The sequence below is a fragment of the Carassius auratus genome, chromosome 7 (assembly GCF_003368295.1).
Source record: "Carassius auratus strain Wakin chromosome 7, ASM336829v1, whole genome shotgun sequence".
Classification (NCBI taxonomy): domain Eukaryota; kingdom Metazoa; phylum Chordata; class Actinopteri; order Cypriniformes; family Cyprinidae; genus Carassius; species Carassius auratus.
In genome coordinates this window covers 7,012,436-7,029,926 of record NC_039249.1, presented here as the reverse complement: position 1 = coordinate 7,029,926, position 17,491 = coordinate 7,012,436, and the positions used below count along the sequence as shown (strand labels likewise).

The window sequence follows — 17,491 nt, the reverse complement described above, 5'->3', positions numbered from 1 at the left end:
TGGATGCTGAAAGAAGGCTTTCCACAGTGGCTCTATAAAATTTAGACCGAACAGAGCTAGAAACGTTTAATTTATTTAGCTGTCTCAAAAAAAACATTCCACTATGAGCTCTCTTAAGAATGGAGGAACTATTTTCCTCCCATTTCAAGTCATTTGTGATAACCGTTCCTAAAAATTTAATTGACTCCACCCTCTTCACAACGGAGCTCTTGATAGTTAGAGGAGAAAGGGAGGCGGGTGTTCTACGAAAATCTATCACCATTTCCACAGTCTTTTGCTGATTAAGCTCCAAGTTGTTCTCATCACACCACGCAACCAATTTAGACACTTCCTGCCTGTAAGCAGACTCGTCGTTTCCCTTAATAAGACCAACTAATGTAGTATCGTCTGCAAATTTAATCAGCTTGATGGAACCATTATTGGAAGTGCAATCATTGGTATACAGTGAGTAGAGAAATGGTGACAGCACGCACCCTTGAGGTGCTCCAATGTTAGTAGTCTGAGGATCAGACATGTGCTCGCCAAGCCGCACATACTGTTGTCTGTCACTAAGAAAATCCATAATCCAGCGGCAGATAGAGGGTCCCACTCCCATCAGTGACAGCTTCTCCCACAGTCGCTCTGGTAGAATGGTGTTAAAGGCTGCACTGAAATCTATGAACAACATCCTTACATAGGAGCCAGGAGAGTCAAGATGGTCCAGAGCATAATGCAGTCCTAAATTGACCGCATCATCTACCGAGCGGTTTGCCCTGTAAGCAAACTGTAATTGATCAAGATATGGAGCTGTAATAGGTTTAAGATGTGACAAAACCAACCGCTCCAAACATTTCATGACCACTGATGTAAGGGCCACCGGTCTGTAGTCGTTTAGGTCCACAGCTTTGTTTTTCCCCATAAATAAGCCAGTACAAATAAATATTCAATATCTGCTGATATATATCCAGCTGATATTGACTAATGCCAATACAGATAAAAACAAAAACTCTAATATTGGCAGATAATTGATTTGGTACCTGTCATGCATCAAAGGGTTAGTTCATCCAAAAATGAAAATTATGTCATTAATAACTCACCCTCATGTCGTTCCAAACCTTTAAGACTTCCGTTCAACTTTGGAACACAGTTTAAGATATTTTAGATTTAGTCCACAAGCTTTCTTGTCCCTCCATTGAAAATGTATGTATGGTATACTGTCCATGTCCAGAAAGGCAAGAAAAACATCATCAAAGTAGTCCATGTAACATTAGGGACATCAGTTAGAATTTGTTGAAGCATCGAAAATACATTTTGGTCCAAAAATAACAGAAATTACGACTTTATTCAGCATTGTCTTCTCTTCTGGACATTTTTTCTGGTGCACCCAATAACACAGATAACATGTCAGCAGTGTAACTGCAGTGTTGTGAACGTGCTCACAACAGACCCGGAAGAGAAGACAATGCTGAATAAAGTCGTATTTTTTGTAAAATAATACTTTTTAGGTTCTAAACATTTTTGACAAATTCTTGGCTAATATTGATTTCTGATAAACATTTGACAATTAGTTTTGATGCTTAATGGTGCTTTGTGTCATCTCTGAAGGTTATCAGCTGAATTCGGCTGATTGTATGGACATTCGTTTCAACAAATCGGTTGCGGAACATCTTTGCCACAGCTTCCCAGAAAACACCAAACCCACACCCAAACTCAAGGAGTGCAACATGGATCCCTGCCTTGAAAGGCTGGTTCTGTCTTATTGACCCACCATGACTAAACACATTGAATGGAGAATAAATCTCAGTAAACCAGAGGCTGTCTGTGCATGAGACTTCCTGTTCATCAGCTTATGATAGTGTGGATAAAGGCTTGAAAGCTAATGGTGTTTGTTTCTCTGCAGTGATGGGTTCAAGGAAGTGATGCCCTACGACCAGTACCAGCCTCTACCACGGTATGAAATGATTTATTGTAAAGCACACTTACCGCTCACATACTCATGGAGATCAGTGATGCTCACTGGCAGAATTTAACGTCATTCATCAGGACCAACGTTGAATGTTATCTATTTAAAAGTAATAATTTCAATACTTTGATAGATGCACATTATTTAAAGGTTTAAGGTCTGTAAGATTTTATACTGAAATAAATTGATACTTTAATACTTTTATTCAGCATAGAGATATCACATTCATCAAAAGTGACCGTAGAGCAGGTTATTTTTAGTGTCACTGAGATACTTTTTTTTATTTAATTAACATTTGAATTAGTTTTTAGATTTTATCTTTTTATCTAAATTTTTATTGTTTATAGTTTTCATAATTTTTTTTATTTCAGGTTTAGTTATTTTAGTACATCAAGATAGACTAAATGAAAATTAAATATTTATACCCCTTCCTTTATCTCCACGTTTTTTTGTTGCTACCTTATGTTAAACTGCTTTAAATTACTTTTTTCCCACATCAATCCACAGTTCATACACCATATTAACAAAGACAAAACAGAATTGTCACAACATAGGTACATTGCATAAGTATTCATATGCTTAACTAACTATTAAGCTGAAGTGCCTTTACTGCCTCAAATAGTAGTAGCCCTTTATTGTCACTAGTCACAAGTACCAGCAAATTTAGCCATCAACCTGTCCATACATACATGTCAGGGTTTTGCACTGTCACTCTGTTTGTTTTGTTTCTTGTGTCAGCACATTGCCTTGTTAATTGTTTTCTCGGCCATGTGCTACCTTAGCCCCTCCTCCTTGTTTCCTCTCAACCACACCCTCTTGTTAGCCTGGTTAGTCTAATTGTGCTCACCTGGCCCCTCATGTATTTTACTCCCTATTTATAGTGCCCCTTACCCATTTGTGTTTTCTGGTTCATGGTCATTTTAACCCACACTGTCAATGGCTTGGGTTCTGTCTGTGGATGTGGCTGAATATGTGTCCATGTCTCCTCGCCTGGTTGGTCTTGTGCCCTTGTTTTGTCTAGTCCTTGTAGTTCCATGTTCTTGTCTTGCTCCTTGTTTTAGTAATTTGTTTGTTCTTGCTTTTTTGCTTTTACTTGTAATATTTAGTGCTTTAGTCCTGATTCTTGTGTTTTTATTTTTTTTATTTAAGTTGGTTAAATTGGTAATTTCTTATTTTTTTACTTTACTCTTTATTAGTTCACATTCTTAGGTTTTATGGGGTTTTTTTGTGGAGCTTCGTCCTGTCTAGTCTTGTGTTAGACCTGTCTCTGTGTGCCCTGCCATGGTTCTACCTGCCTGGCACTTGGTCTACTTCAGAGTCGGCGGTCAACAAGTGTCTGAGCTCTACTCTATGATGCCTTGTGTGGTCTTCCCCATCAGCCTGGTCTTGCCTCCCCCTCTGTTGCTAAAGTATTCTGTCTGTTGTTTTCTGAAGCTGTCCCAGTGGCCTTCCCTAGCTGTTCACGATGTTCCTGTTGTGGTATCTATTGTGCCCTTCACTACCCTCTTGTATCAGTCTGTTGTCAATAAACCGTTATCTCACACTGCAATTGGGTCCTCCTTCCAGATCCCTGACACATACTTACAACATGACAAGGGGGTAGACAGGACAAGAATACAGGGAATTGAGGAATAAATGTATACATAAAGCTTGTTTTATTAAGACCTGTGTGCCTTTCCAAACCATACCTGTTCAATTGAATTTCTCACAAGTTAATTTGACTTGAAGTGTAGTAATATCTACAAGCAATATGATTGCTCCTGAACTAAATTTCAATTGATCTAGTAAAGGGTATGAATACTTATGCAATGGAATCATTTAAGTTTTTTTTATTTTTAATAAATTTGCAAAGATGTTAAAAACCTGTTTTTTTTTGCTTCACTGTTACTGTATATGGAGTGTAATTTAAAGCAGTTTAACATAAGGCTGCAACATAACAAAACTTGAAAAATGAATACTTTCGCAAGGCACTGTATATAAATTAAGTTAATTTAATTTCAAGTAACAAATTGTTTTATGGTTTTAATTTTAGTTATCTTTAATAACCCCGTAGTAAAGACTTTTATAATGTTACAAACTATTTCTATTTTCTATCTCATCAAAATGTCCTAAAAAATGGTTTGTATAATATTGCTGCAGATGGGAGCAGAACCCGTGGACGTCGTGTTCGGTGTCGTGTGGAGGAGGATCTCAGGAGAGAAGCGTGGTGTGTGTCGAGGAGGATGTCCACGGGCAGATCGTGCAGGTGGAGGACTGGAAGTGCACACACTCCCCTCGACCAATCAGCAAACAGAGCTGCAACACCTTTGAGTGTCCGCAGTGGATGGCCATGGAGTGGTCTCAGGTAAGTGACCTTTACTGACCTCTTCTTCCATTTCCAATGACCATTGACCATCTATAGCTCTGTTTTACAAACTAGTGAGCTGTTTCTGTGTCCTAACCTAAATAAAATCACGTGAACGACTGATTTGAAACACAGCAGCTCTGTTCATGATGAACTAAATGAGATTTAATGCTCAAAGCTGATTCCAGCATCTTGATATTAGCATATTTTATAAAGCTGATGATTTAGTAACTTATAAAATGCTGAAAATATTGACACCATACTTAGTATTCTGTCTTTAGGACTATATTTATTTTATGTTTATATTTATGTTGCTATATAATGGAAAAAGAGGTATTATACCTGCTAAACTACTTGAATACGTTTTTTTTTCTTTTCTTTTCTTTTTTTTCTTTATTTTAAATATATAATTTAAAGTGAAATTAAAGATAGTTTTCACAAAGATATTAAGCAGCACAACTGTTTTCAACTGATAAGAAAAAGTAAAGCAGATTATTTTGGTATTATTTATTGTTTTAAATTGTTTTTTATTTTTATATGTTGTGTTTTCATTTGAATTTTTGTTAAAGTTCTTGTAATTTAGTTTTTTGAGTTTTAATAAGAAATATTTACTGAGCACCAAATCCGTGTATTAGTATGTATATTTAGGATATTAGATGTTATCTAATAAAAAAGCTTAGAAAATTATAATATATGATAATATAAGATTTCAGAAGGATCATGTGATACTGAAAACTAAAGTAATGCCTGCTGAAAATTCACCTTTACATCTCAGGAGTAAATTACATTTGAAAATATATTTAAATAGGAAACAGAAATTTTAAACAGAAATTAATATTTCACAATATAAAATCTTTTCGCCTGTATTTTTGATGAAATATGTATTTGTTTGTGTTTTTATCTGTTTTATCCAGTGCACGGTCACCTGCGGCCCAGGTTTGCGGTACAGAGTGGTGCTGTGTGTGGATCACAGTGGTCAACATACTGGCGGCTGCAGTCCTCATCACAAACCCCATATCAAAGAGGACTGCCTGGTCCCTGTCGCCTGCCACAAACCACGAGGTACAAACACAAAAAGGAGATCCACTATCGAGTGAGCTACTCTGATTTGTGAGTCAGCATCCTCAATGAAGTACAACCTTATACAGTGGATTTAAAGCATTCTCCATAAGCAGGAATTGCACATCGGAAATGATTTCATTCCCAATAATTTTAATATTGGCGTGTTGCTAAGCTAATGACATAATGCACTAATACAGACCCGGCCCCTCATTGCCAAAGACAATATTTGAAGGCCCCTAAAAATATTTCTAATACTTTTGCTACAATGACAAAACTGCTTATTTTCAATTTTTTATTTATTTAAAGAAACTAGCAGGGGGCATTTAAATTAGCGTAAATAAGTAGTTCAGTTATATATAAATAGGACAAAATATTAATAAAAATTGTATTTAATTACAATGGTTAAAAATAACAATTAATTAAATAAATAATTCCCGAAATAAATGGTGTGAACTTTTTATTATCCATGAATTTACACTTTCAAGTCATTTATGATTACGGTGTTTTATTTTATTTTATTGCAATATAAATATAAATTGTATTCTGTATCTGATAACAGCTTGAAAAAGTTAGAAAATGTATATTCTTTAATAAAACATGTATTTCATTCAATTATTTATTTATTTATTTATCAATCAATCACATTTTATTCATTTTCAAGACTTTTGTGACATCTTGGAATCCCTTATATATCTACGTTTTCAAAGACTCTAAAAACCCTTGGTTCTTAAATAAAAATGACAGTTGTTGAGGGAGCAAATTAAAATATGAAATATGTCTGGTACATTTTTCATTGACCTTGTTGCAATGGCTTCTAGGAAAGCCTTTTGGGTGAAATATACATTCAGTGTTGACTTCTTTCTCTCACAAGTTCCTTTGGGTTTTTTTGACAAATCAAACAATGCAATAATGTGATTCATCGTAGCTGGTTAGTTTCGTTCAAGGCTTTGAACTCTTCATGGAAGAATTTTCTGAAATGCCTTCAGAGAAAATAAATGGGAAATAAATCTGGAGCCAAGGCCGCTGATAAAGTGAGCAGTCACTGCTGAGCTCCATTCATCTACTAATAAAAACTAACATTAAAACATTGATATGATTAAAATGCTGTTAGAACTTATTTGTTTCAGGGAAGCATTTAAAGTCTCTGTTCCAAAACCTAGTAATAAAATTACGCTGCCCTTTAAGGAACCCCATTTTGCAGCACTGCGTGTATCCATCACAGAGAATATAATGAGAATGTGCAGTGCAAAAAAAATCCATCCGAGATAGTGAACTGCAGGAAAGAAACGTTTATCATTGAAGTAATTTGTATTTGAGTGAAGTACAGAAATGCTGACTGCGTTGAGTCTGTGTAGAGTCTTCATCTCAGTTTAGGATGTTGCCTATGTAGGCAGCAGGGAAGCTCACTAGACTTTGGAACACAGCCAAAGCGGGCTCCATTAGGGAACAGTCAGAGCCTACAGCTGTCAGACAGGAGAGAAGAGAGTGTGCCGCAGACACGCTCATGAAATAACGTGTGATGTGAATATGAAATGCTCCATAAGTGCAGACAGTCACAGTGAGCTCATGGAGAGTCAGTCACGGTGTGTTTTAGAGCTCTTTCTTGCTGTGGAGTTAATTAATACCTGCGACTTCTCTCTGACTCTCACTTTATTTTCCTGTCAGGTCCGTGACACTTTTTTTTTCTTTCAGTGTTTTTCACGTAGGAGAAAACATGAGAATGAAATCTCTTTTGAAATCTCATTATGATATCTGTTGCTTTCTCTAGTCCCAGTGAAGTAAAGTTAGTCAATAACTAAAGTTTACTTCTTTATATCAGAAATTAATTAAACAAGTGGCTGAAATTAAATGTCATTAGAGTACAGAGCTATTAGAATGTTAATCCAATTGATTTTGAATAATGAATTCTGAAAGTCTTAATTAATTGATTTTATTGTTATTATTGAATGGATTTATAGCTATAATTTGTTTTTATTATTTACGTGACAATACTAAAACAAATTCATTCAACAAGTGGTTCATATGAGTCAGTGATCCACAATGTCTATAAATATAATTCAATTATTTTAACAACACACACACACACACACACATACACACACACACACACACATATATATATATATATATATATATATATTAGTGCTGTCAATCGATTAAAAAAAATTAACTAATTAATCGCACAATTTTTTAAAATTAATCGCGATTAATCGCAATTAATCGCAATTAAAAGACTGAAACTTTTTGGATATGTAAATGTAAAATGTAAATAATTAATGTAAACTCAAGACAAAGAAACTATTTAAATTCAAAATATGATTGTTTATTGGAATTTTTGTTTAACTTGTAACACAGATTTTCTCATGTAAACAACATACCTGCAATAAACCATCAATATCCTCCAAATTAACTGTTGGCTTGAAAGCCATATTTATTACAGAAATAAAAACACAGGCATGTAAGTACCATTTGAATTTCAAAACAATCAATGCCAATAAAAAACAAAAATGATTTCCATGTTGAATTCTAAGTGGACTGCAAAAAAATTCCAAAGTATAGTCATTGCCAGTGCTTTAAGTGGGCCAGTACGCACCTGTACTCAGTACCGCCATTTCCAAATATAGCTCTTGAGCGTACTGCCACCTCTCCGTGCGCCCAGAACGTGCTTGTAGCGTACCGGTACGCTCATTTGGACTGATCTGTTTTAATTGAGGTTTTAATCTTATACCTGCACTGCCGATTTTCAGAGCGCCCTTCACAATGCAAGCTTCCTAATTCATCCCACCCAGAGCAGAAACTACATTACCCATTCACCCTTAAGTTATACAAGTGAATAGCGCATGTGTCGCTTTTCCCACTGTTAAGTATCAACAACTCAACGTGGCCGGAGAAGGTGTGTGAAACTCGTTGTGAGTTATACTAAAGCAAAATCTTGAGTATTTATTGTCTGATAAACATTAAAAACTGTCTGCGGAGGTTGAGTCTAGCCCCCGCTGGCTGTTCATTGGCTGCAGCATCTTTTTTCTAAGTTCTAAAAAAATACCGTAGACGGCAAGGCACAAATTTAGATATTCATTTATCTAATTAATCTATAGCCTATGCACAAAGACAATATGATCTTTTTGTCCCCTTTTTGTTTTAAAGCTTGATGAAGAGAGAGAGCGCAAGTTGCTGCAGCTGAGGAGGACAGTGATGCACGCGTACAGGAGTGATTGACAGTTCGCGGCACTGTGTACAAAAAATACTCCGCTACACAATTATTTCGTTATTTTCGTTTAAGCTTATTAACGTTAGCGTTACAGAAAGGTCTGATTTACGCACTGTTACAGTCATACAGTCATAATGTTTCTTGTGGCAGACTGAAGAGTAATCCGGCAGAGTTTTATCCTGAAACTTTCCGTCTAAAAGTCCTTCCTTGGTCTTATCCATATTTCTTTGCACGTTGAACACACAAGGCCACAACTGGAAATAAAAAAAACTGCAACCGCGTTAATTGCGTTATTTTATTTTAACGCGTTAAATATTTCAAATTAATCGAATGCGTTAACGCGCTAATTTTGACAGCACTAATATATATATATATATATATATATATATATATATATATATATATATATATATATATAGTTGTGCTCATAAATTCACATATCCCTTGCAGAATATGGAAAATGTTAATTATTTTAACAAATTAAGAGGGATAATGAAAATTGCATGTTATTTTTTATTTAGTACTGTTCTGAATAAACTATTTCACTTAACAGATGCTTAGATATACTCCACAAGACCAAATAATAACTGAATTTGTAAAAATGAACCCATTCAAAAGTTCACATACCCTTGAATCTTAACACTATGTGTGATTTCCTGGAAGATCCAGAACTGTTTAATATTTTGTGATATTTGTTCATGAGTCCCTTTTTGGTCCTGAACAGTTCAACTGCCTGCTGTTCTTCAGAAAAATCCCCCAATCCCTGCTCATTCCTTGGTTTTCCGGTGTCTTCTGCATATTTGAACACTTTCCAGGAGGGACTGTATTATTTTGAAATCCATCTTTTAATACTGAGGACAATTGAGGGACTCCATCAACATCTGTTATGGCGTGACCCATACTCAGAATTCGTGCTCTGCGTTTAACCCATCCAAATTGCACACACACAGCAGTGAACACACACACCTGGAGCAGTGGGCAGCCATTTATGCGCCCGGGGAGCAGTTGGGGGTTCAGTGCCTTGCTCAAGGGCACCTAGGTCGTGGTATTGAAGGTGGAGAGAGCGCTGTACTTTCACTCCCCCCACCTACAATTCAGGACGGTACTAACTAAAAAATAACATTTTCATGATCCCTCTTATTTTGCATAAATTATTAAGGGGTATGTAAACTTATGAGCACTTTATACATATACATTTTCATAAATATACATCTTTTTTTACTGTATTATAATTTTTATAGCTCTGTACTCTTGTCAACTCTCTTTTTTTTTTATTACTTTTTTTAATAAATTTTATATTATATCCTTACATTATTGCTTTGCACGCTAGTCAAGCTTTATTTATTTCCTTTTATTTATTTATTTTAATTTATCCAAAGCTATTTTTTTGAAGAAACATCTAAGTTGAAGCATGTCGGAGAACTCTTTGAAAGCGCAACCTCAGTTTTTAAAATATTTTCATCTGGGTCTCTCCGTGTTACCGTGTCTTTTCTCACTTAAATATGTTACGTCTTTTTGGCAAGACTCCCTTGTCATAAAGTCTTGTGTAATTAGTTCAAGTGATTTGTCCGGGTACATGAAAAAAATTGTCCTTTTTTCATGCCAAGTCATGCCAAACACAGTCCCGTCTGCTCATGAATCAAACTTCCTTTGTCGAGACAGAAAACTTGTGAGTTCAGGCACATAACAGGAGGTGTTTGTCATCTAGACGTCTAACACTTTTCCTCCTCACACGTGTTTTACATTTCCAAGCTTTGCTTAAATCCTCCAAGTTTTCATTGAAGGAATACTTCACCCAAAAATGAAAATTCTGTCATAAACGAATCACCATAATGTCGTTGCAAACCCAAAGAGAAACTTGAAGATCCCTTATAATTCTCCTTTGTGTTCCACTGAACAAATGCTCAGGTTTGAAATGAAATGAGAGTAAATAGTATTTTCATTTACATACCTCTCAAAAGTTTGGAGTTAGACTTTTCAAATGAAAAAAGAATGCTTTAATTCAGCAGTAATGCATTAAATGAATCAATAAAGTCATGGCTCCTGCTAAAATATTAACCAGCTCAGCTGTATTCAACATTAATGATACTAATAAATGCTTCTTGAGCAGCAGATCAGAATATTAGAATGATTTCTGAAGGATCGTGTGACACTGAAGACTGGAGTATTGATGCTAAAAAATTCAAGCTTTGCATCACAGGAATAAATTATATTAGAAAATATATTCAAATAGAAAACAGTTATTTGAAATTGTAATAATATTTCAGAATATTACTGTTTTTACTGTATTTTTTGATGAAATAATTGTAACCTTGGTGATCCTGAGAGACTTTTCAAAAACATTCAAAAATCTCACCAACCCCAACCTTTGAACAGTAGTGTATTCCTTTAAATGTAATATCAGTTACGCAACGATGCCAAAATTCAAGTAACCCTAATCAGAAACATCTGTGCGCTTTTTTTCACCAATAATTCTCTTCGAATCAATCAATTCCACACTTAACTTGAGCCTGACATGCTTGTAAAAACAGTGGGTTGAAATGACAGAGGCTCTATTGCCTGCTATTTCATCTCGACCTTCCCGCACGCCAAATCTGAGGACGTCTGCCATCAGAGAAACCCAGAAACCCCGACTGAAGAGCCAAACCCTGAGCCCTCGGCATGTTCTGCCGCGAGACTTTACTGCTGCCCCACAGTCACCAACAGCTGTGATAATCCTGTTCCAGATCAATAAATGGTTGCTTGCATAAATATTTGGTTGTCACATGGAGATTTATGTTGAGCTTTATTAGCTGTGTTAGGGTTGGGGGTTGGAGGGGGAGCAGCCGGACTCAAACTGGCTTTGTAACCTTCACAAAGATGTATGACCCAGTGATGGTACAACAGATGTTCATAGCAGGAAGGGTTTCTGGTGAAATGTGAGTGTCCCTCGACACTGATTTCGCACAACTTGGCTTACTGTATGTTTTTGTCATCTTTTATCTGACACTTTCATCCAAAACAGTTTACAGAACACTTAATACCTTGACAGTCCTTCTCGGAGTAACCTGAGGTTGTGTGTCTTGCTCAAGAGTACAATGGGCGATGGTTTGTGGATCACTACTTACAGGGCTTGAACCTACAACCTTTGGTTATCAGCCCAGAATTGATTTTCCCACACCACTCTCAACTAATGTGCTCTGATAAGTAGCCAAGCGCCACTTTTTACAATTATGAACCTCAAAATTGTTTTTAGAATTTTAGATGTTTTTAATATCTGACATTAAATTCTGTACTGTGGTTAGCTAGAGTTTCAGTGCATATAAAAAGAGCGGTTTCTGTTGTGTATTAGATGCTGGTGTGCTAGTTTCCATCAGCATTTTAGCTAGCTTAACCAGGAAGTTTTGTAGCAAGATCAAAGCATTTATCAGCATGAATACGCATTTAACAGTATGAAAACGCTTACTTGTATAAAATGGACTTTTAAGTAGAGTTAAAATATTTTGACTCTGAAATTAGATCAGATTTGGTGATATCTGTTAAAAGAGAGGAAGATAGGTTTAATTACTCTACTCGGTGCATGATTAACTTTTTGATTTACAATAATGTTATCCAATATTGTGTTTGTTTGATGCTTTCTCAGAGAGCCAACCTGTTGAAGCCAAGCTGCCCTGGTTGAAACAGGCTCAAGAGCTGGAAGAAACCAAGATAGCCTTGGAAGATCCTACGTGAGTTTATTTTCTTTATATTGTACATTACAGGTAAATATCATGAAAAAGATCCTGTTTTTTTTTTTTTTTTTTTTACTTTTATGAGTATTAAGCTCTAATCATCAAAATTCAAACAAAAAAACTTTGAAATATTTTAATGTGTCAGAAATGTTGAACAGTTGTACTGCTTTCTTTCTTTCTTTGTGGAAACCATGGTCCATGTATATATAATATACAAAACATAACCTCAAACTTTTGAATAATTATGTATTTTAATAATATCTTTAAGTGGGAAAAATGCTTTTTTATTTATCAAAAGATTGTGCCTTTTATTGGAGGAAAAGTAGTTTTAGATTGAGTGCATAAACATATATATAATATAAACACACACACACACACACACACACACACACACACACACACACACATATATATATATATATATATATATATATATATATATATATATATATATATATATATATATATGTTTAAATGTTATCAAAAGACTGAAAAACGTATGCATTGTAGAATATTTTAGCTGTATCTTTCAGCCCTACCTTTCACTCACTGCTGAGAATTTCTAGGTCATTTGACTGCGAGGCCATATGATGTCATGGTGTCATGCAGATAAACATTACCTCTGCTCTGATTTATTGTAAAATAAACCTGTCCAATATCTTTGTGGGAGTTTATCCAGCAGACAAAGATTCCAAGGATTCAGTACTGGCTTCATCCTTACCCTTGAGTTAGTTACAAAGCAAGCTCACATGGAACTGGAGGTTCCAACAGAAGTTTTGTAACTAAAGATCAGCAAATGTTTGTATTGTTATTTTGGTTAATTTGCTTTCAGCTATGAAAACTATATATATATTACATTAGTATTCTTTTAGTTCCATTTAACACATTTTAAGACAAATCCATTCTGCAGAATTCTGTAGAATTTTCCAGGGAATCTGCAGAAAATACGGAAAATGTCTGCAGATTCTGTCTGGGCTTTGCTACTAGTGTCTGAATAAACATATAAATCAATCTTTTCCCTTTTATAACCAATAATCCACTGAACCGTGAATCCTCAGGTATCCCAAGACGGTCTCACCGCATTTTGTGCATTGCAACTCAATACAGTCATGTATTTTTTCATTCAGAAATGTTTCAACTTGTAGATGAATTCTTTCACCTGTTACTCAGGATGTCTGGTGACTTCACACTGGGAGAGTTCTTTTTACACAGTGGCAGTAAAAAATACATTTCACCCAGCCCTGTTTAACCAGAACTGTACAAGAATCAGGCTTCATTAGCTGGTTTGTCATCCGAAAAAATGGCCACTGAAACCAGAGTTGAGCATGTCTGCATTTTAACCTCTGTGTGTCCAGTTTCCTTTCATTACTTCAACAAGGCCCCACGGGCCACTCTCACTCCCTGTTGTGGTATTATTAGAGTTATCCCCCCTCCCGTCTCTGAAATGATACCCCTATTAATAGTTGGCAGGGGAGCTTGATGGACCCCCGCTACCCCTACTGAAAGCCGCTAAACAGTGGGCTGCCAACATCCAGACAGCCACTGTTCCCTGTGGTCTACCAAAGGCATCTATCACAGAGACTCATAAAACGAGAAGAATGAGGGGTGAAAGTGTTTAAGGGTTTATAAAGAGCCATTGAAGAACGCTTCAGTTCGTATAAATGCATTGGGGGTTAAGATCTACCGTTTGTCTGCAAACCCTTCTTGAATTACACTCTTAAGTGGAGTATATCACTCAGCGATAGCAGCACTTCTTTTGCGTTCTGCTCTGTTGCTCCAGTAACTACATTTAGGGTGATCTAAGGTGGTGTGCACCAGGGCTCGGTGCTCAGCCCTATCTTATAGAGAGCCCAGTCCACTTTGCTGTGGAATTCATGGCTGGATGCTCGTCTCTGTGTTTTGGATGGGTGGATTATGTGGGTTGGATGTAGTTGTGGAGTCTCAAGCCTGATCTTATCCCTACTTTGATAAAAGTGGAGGAGACACTCTGGTGAAGGAACCTCCACTCAGACCTGTCGTCTTTCTGAACTCGAATCCAAAGATTAGAATCCGCTCTCTGATATATTTGCTCTCAGGCTGATGCTACGCAGGGCAACTTTTTGAGCAAATGTTGGCATCAGTGAGCAACCAGGAGAGACACAAGGCCCACAACTGATCTAAAATATCCAGATATAAAATTGTTATGCCTTCTCAATGGGAAAGTGCCAAAGCTAAAAAAAAAAGTTGCCCAGCAAATTTGCTTAAAAAGTTGCTCTGTGTATTAGCAGCCTCAAAAATGCAGCCACATATAATCACAGGCCCAAAACATACAATAAAGGGATAGTTCACCCAATCATTAACATTATGTAATTAATTACTCACTCCCATGTTGTTACAAACCCGTAAGACCTGCTGTCTATTGAGGGTCAGAGAGTTCTCACATTTAATCCAAAATATCTTAATTTGTGTTCTGAAGATGAACGATGGTTTTACGGATTGGAATGGCATCAGGGTGTCACCTACCAAAGAACAGTAACTTTGTAAAATTTTGTTTACATTTTTTGAAATTTTTTGAACATCTTTCTGTTGTGTATGGATCCTGTTATGCTGGAGCATATATGCCCTGCATCCGAAGATGGCCCTCGAGTGGAATTAATCGCCATTGTGGAGTGGACACTAGCGAGAAAATGATCTCCATTCCTCGCTGGTTCCCAGGAATTGATTGCCAGAGCCACTCCCAACCCAGAGCCCAGCCCAACCTCTCCCCAATGCATGGAGCACATTCCCCAGCCCACCACTGACAGAGAGCCAGAGCCCACCACGACTTATGTGCCACCGCCAGAGAGAACGACAGAGCTGAGGATCGCCGCAGAGCCAGAGGCCTTGACGACAGTCAAGGTGTTTGAGCCTGCAGCAACGCCTGCCACAAGGGAGAAAGCCACGGACGGCGTGAGTGCGGAGAGGAGCTCTGCCCCCCTGCACCATGGTTGAGGGTGATTTGAGTATGGCAGGGCAAAACGAGGAGTGAGATCTCATAGAGTGGGAGTCTGATCTAGAGATCGAACTGCCCCCTCTCCTCTCTCCATCATCTCTGCTGGTCCTGTCCAGCCCTCCGTAGTCCTTGGTTCCCTCGTCCAGCCCTGAGGGGCTTCCGATTTTCCAGTGCCTGCTCCTCAAAAGCTGCCCTCTAGTCTCGAAAATGCAAGTCCTTCCACCCGCTCATGCCTCCTCCAAACATTGTCATCTGGCAGCCCCTCTGCTCACCCTCAGCCCACCATCATGCAAGTCCTTCCACCCGCTCATGCCTCCTTCAAACATTGTCATCTGGCAGCCCCTCTGCTCACCCTCAGCCCACCATCATGCAAGTCCTTCCACCCGCTCATGCCTCCTCCAAACATTGTCATCTGGCAGCCCCTCTGCTCACCCTCAGCCCACCATCATGCAAGTCCTTCCACCCGCTCATGCCTCCTTCAAACATTGTCATCTGGCAGCCCCTCTGCTCACCCTCAGCCCACCATCATGCAAGTCCTTCCACCCGCTCATGCCTCCTTCAAACATTGTCATCTGGCAGCCCCTCTGCTCACCCTCAGCCCACCATCATTGTTGTGCGAGCCCCGTGGGACTACCATCCTCCAGCGTTGCTGTGGCTGGAATCTTCCTTGACTCCACCTCCAGCCTCGCCCAATGACCCGTCGGTTCCACCATGTCTCCTAGCTCCCTCCTCTCCGTCATGGCCCAGCACTCCACAAGCTCTGCCAGGCTCCCTCATCCCTCCTGCTCCACCTTGGTCTGGGTTCGACCATCTTGTGCCTCGCGACTCCACTCCTCTGGCTTTGTCTCATCCCTCTGTCCCTTCAGCTCCATATGGCTGCTTCATCCCCTCGGCTCCACCTCAGTCCTCTGTCGCTCCGGCTCCACTGCAGCCTCCCGGAACCACATCTCAGCATTGGTCGCTAGCACAATCTGCTCCACCTAGGACCTCCGCATCCTTGCTGTCACCCTGGCTCATCGGCTCTCCATCTCAGGCTAGAGCTCCTCCACCACCTGCTCCACAAACCTTAGGTCGGCCACACAGAGTCGGCAGCCGGCAGCTTTCAATTAGTCATTCCTTGCACCTGTGTTTTCCCAATCATCCTTTGTTTAAAAGCTCCTGCCTTTTTTTGTATTGTCGGTTTTACTTGTTGGATGTGGTTTCCTGTCTCAAACTTTGGATTATTAAAGACTTATTATTGTTATCGCCAGCATTTCCTCGTTCCCTCCTAGAGGGAGTTTATGCATAAATGCCTTCTGTTTTTTTTCTACACTATAAAAAATATTCTTTATTTTTGTGTGTGTGCGAGTGTGATTTTGTGAGAATACTGTTAAGTTAAATTAAATCATTTTGAATTTAATAAAACATTAAATATAGTAAAATTATTTAATTATTTATATTGGATTGTTTTTATATTATTCACCTTTAATTTGTGTGTGTGTGTGCGTGTGCGTGTGTGCGTGCGTGCGTGTGTGCATGCATGCGTGTGTGCGTGTGTGTGTGCGTGTGTGTGTGCGTGTGCGTTTGTGTGTGAAATAAATACTCGTGCATGTCAAGTCACTAATTCTCATCGCCTGTTTTCTCAATCATATGAGGTGTTCTGACATCATAATATTCCCTGAATGACACCCCTACATTAGTCCAAACATGACATGTTTGGGGCTTATGGGGAATAACAGATCTCATAAACTTTAATCCCTTAAGCCTGGAAAGTATTTAGACAGGGGGTGGTGTGAGGTGTGCATTTACACCCACTCCGGACGAACATATTTCCACAATACTTAAATAGTTTTACAGATCACTAGTGTTTCATGTGTGTTTTAGTTGCATTTAATAACATAACAGGAAAAAATTTACACAAGTTTTGAAAAGCATGAGTCGGCAAAGCATGTTCATCTTGGGTTTATTGCACTGGTGGCAAAGAACATGTTGTGCTTTTATTCCTGAATCCAATTATTCACAGATCACGCAAGCTATGCATTTCAGCAATATTTTCCAAAAGAGTCATTTTCCTCTCAACAGAAATATGGGAAAATCATTCTGTGGTTCATTAGGAGACCTTGCCACATCTATTTTTATGATCACGTTTATTCTAAGTGCGGTTGACTCTTAAATATCAAAGTCTTTTGGTCCATGTTAATGCTATATTTATCAATGCTATATTGTTTTCGTTGTTATTATAGCTATCATAGTACTTGGGTTTATTGTTACATAA

At 38.0% G+C, this 17,491-nt stretch overlaps 1 protein-coding gene across 1 annotated transcript in view; it reads left to right on the top strand.

Annotated features, from left to right (window-relative positions):
• LOC113105686 (ADAMTS-like protein 3) overlaps positions 1–17,491 on the top strand; it is a 152,575-nt gene that overhangs the window by 103,103 nt on the left and 31,981 nt on the right. The window contains exons 11-15 of the mRNA XM_026266920.1: positions 1,585–1,723; positions 1,880–1,930; positions 4,082–4,286; positions 5,201–5,348; positions 12,179–12,263. Of these exons, the coding sequence (XP_026122705.1) occupies positions 1,585–1,723; positions 1,880–1,930; positions 4,082–4,286; positions 5,201–5,348; positions 12,179–12,263 (628 nt within the window). The remainder of the gene's footprint in view (positions 1–1,584; positions 1,724–1,879; positions 1,931–4,081; positions 4,287–5,200; positions 5,349–12,178; positions 12,264–17,491) is intronic.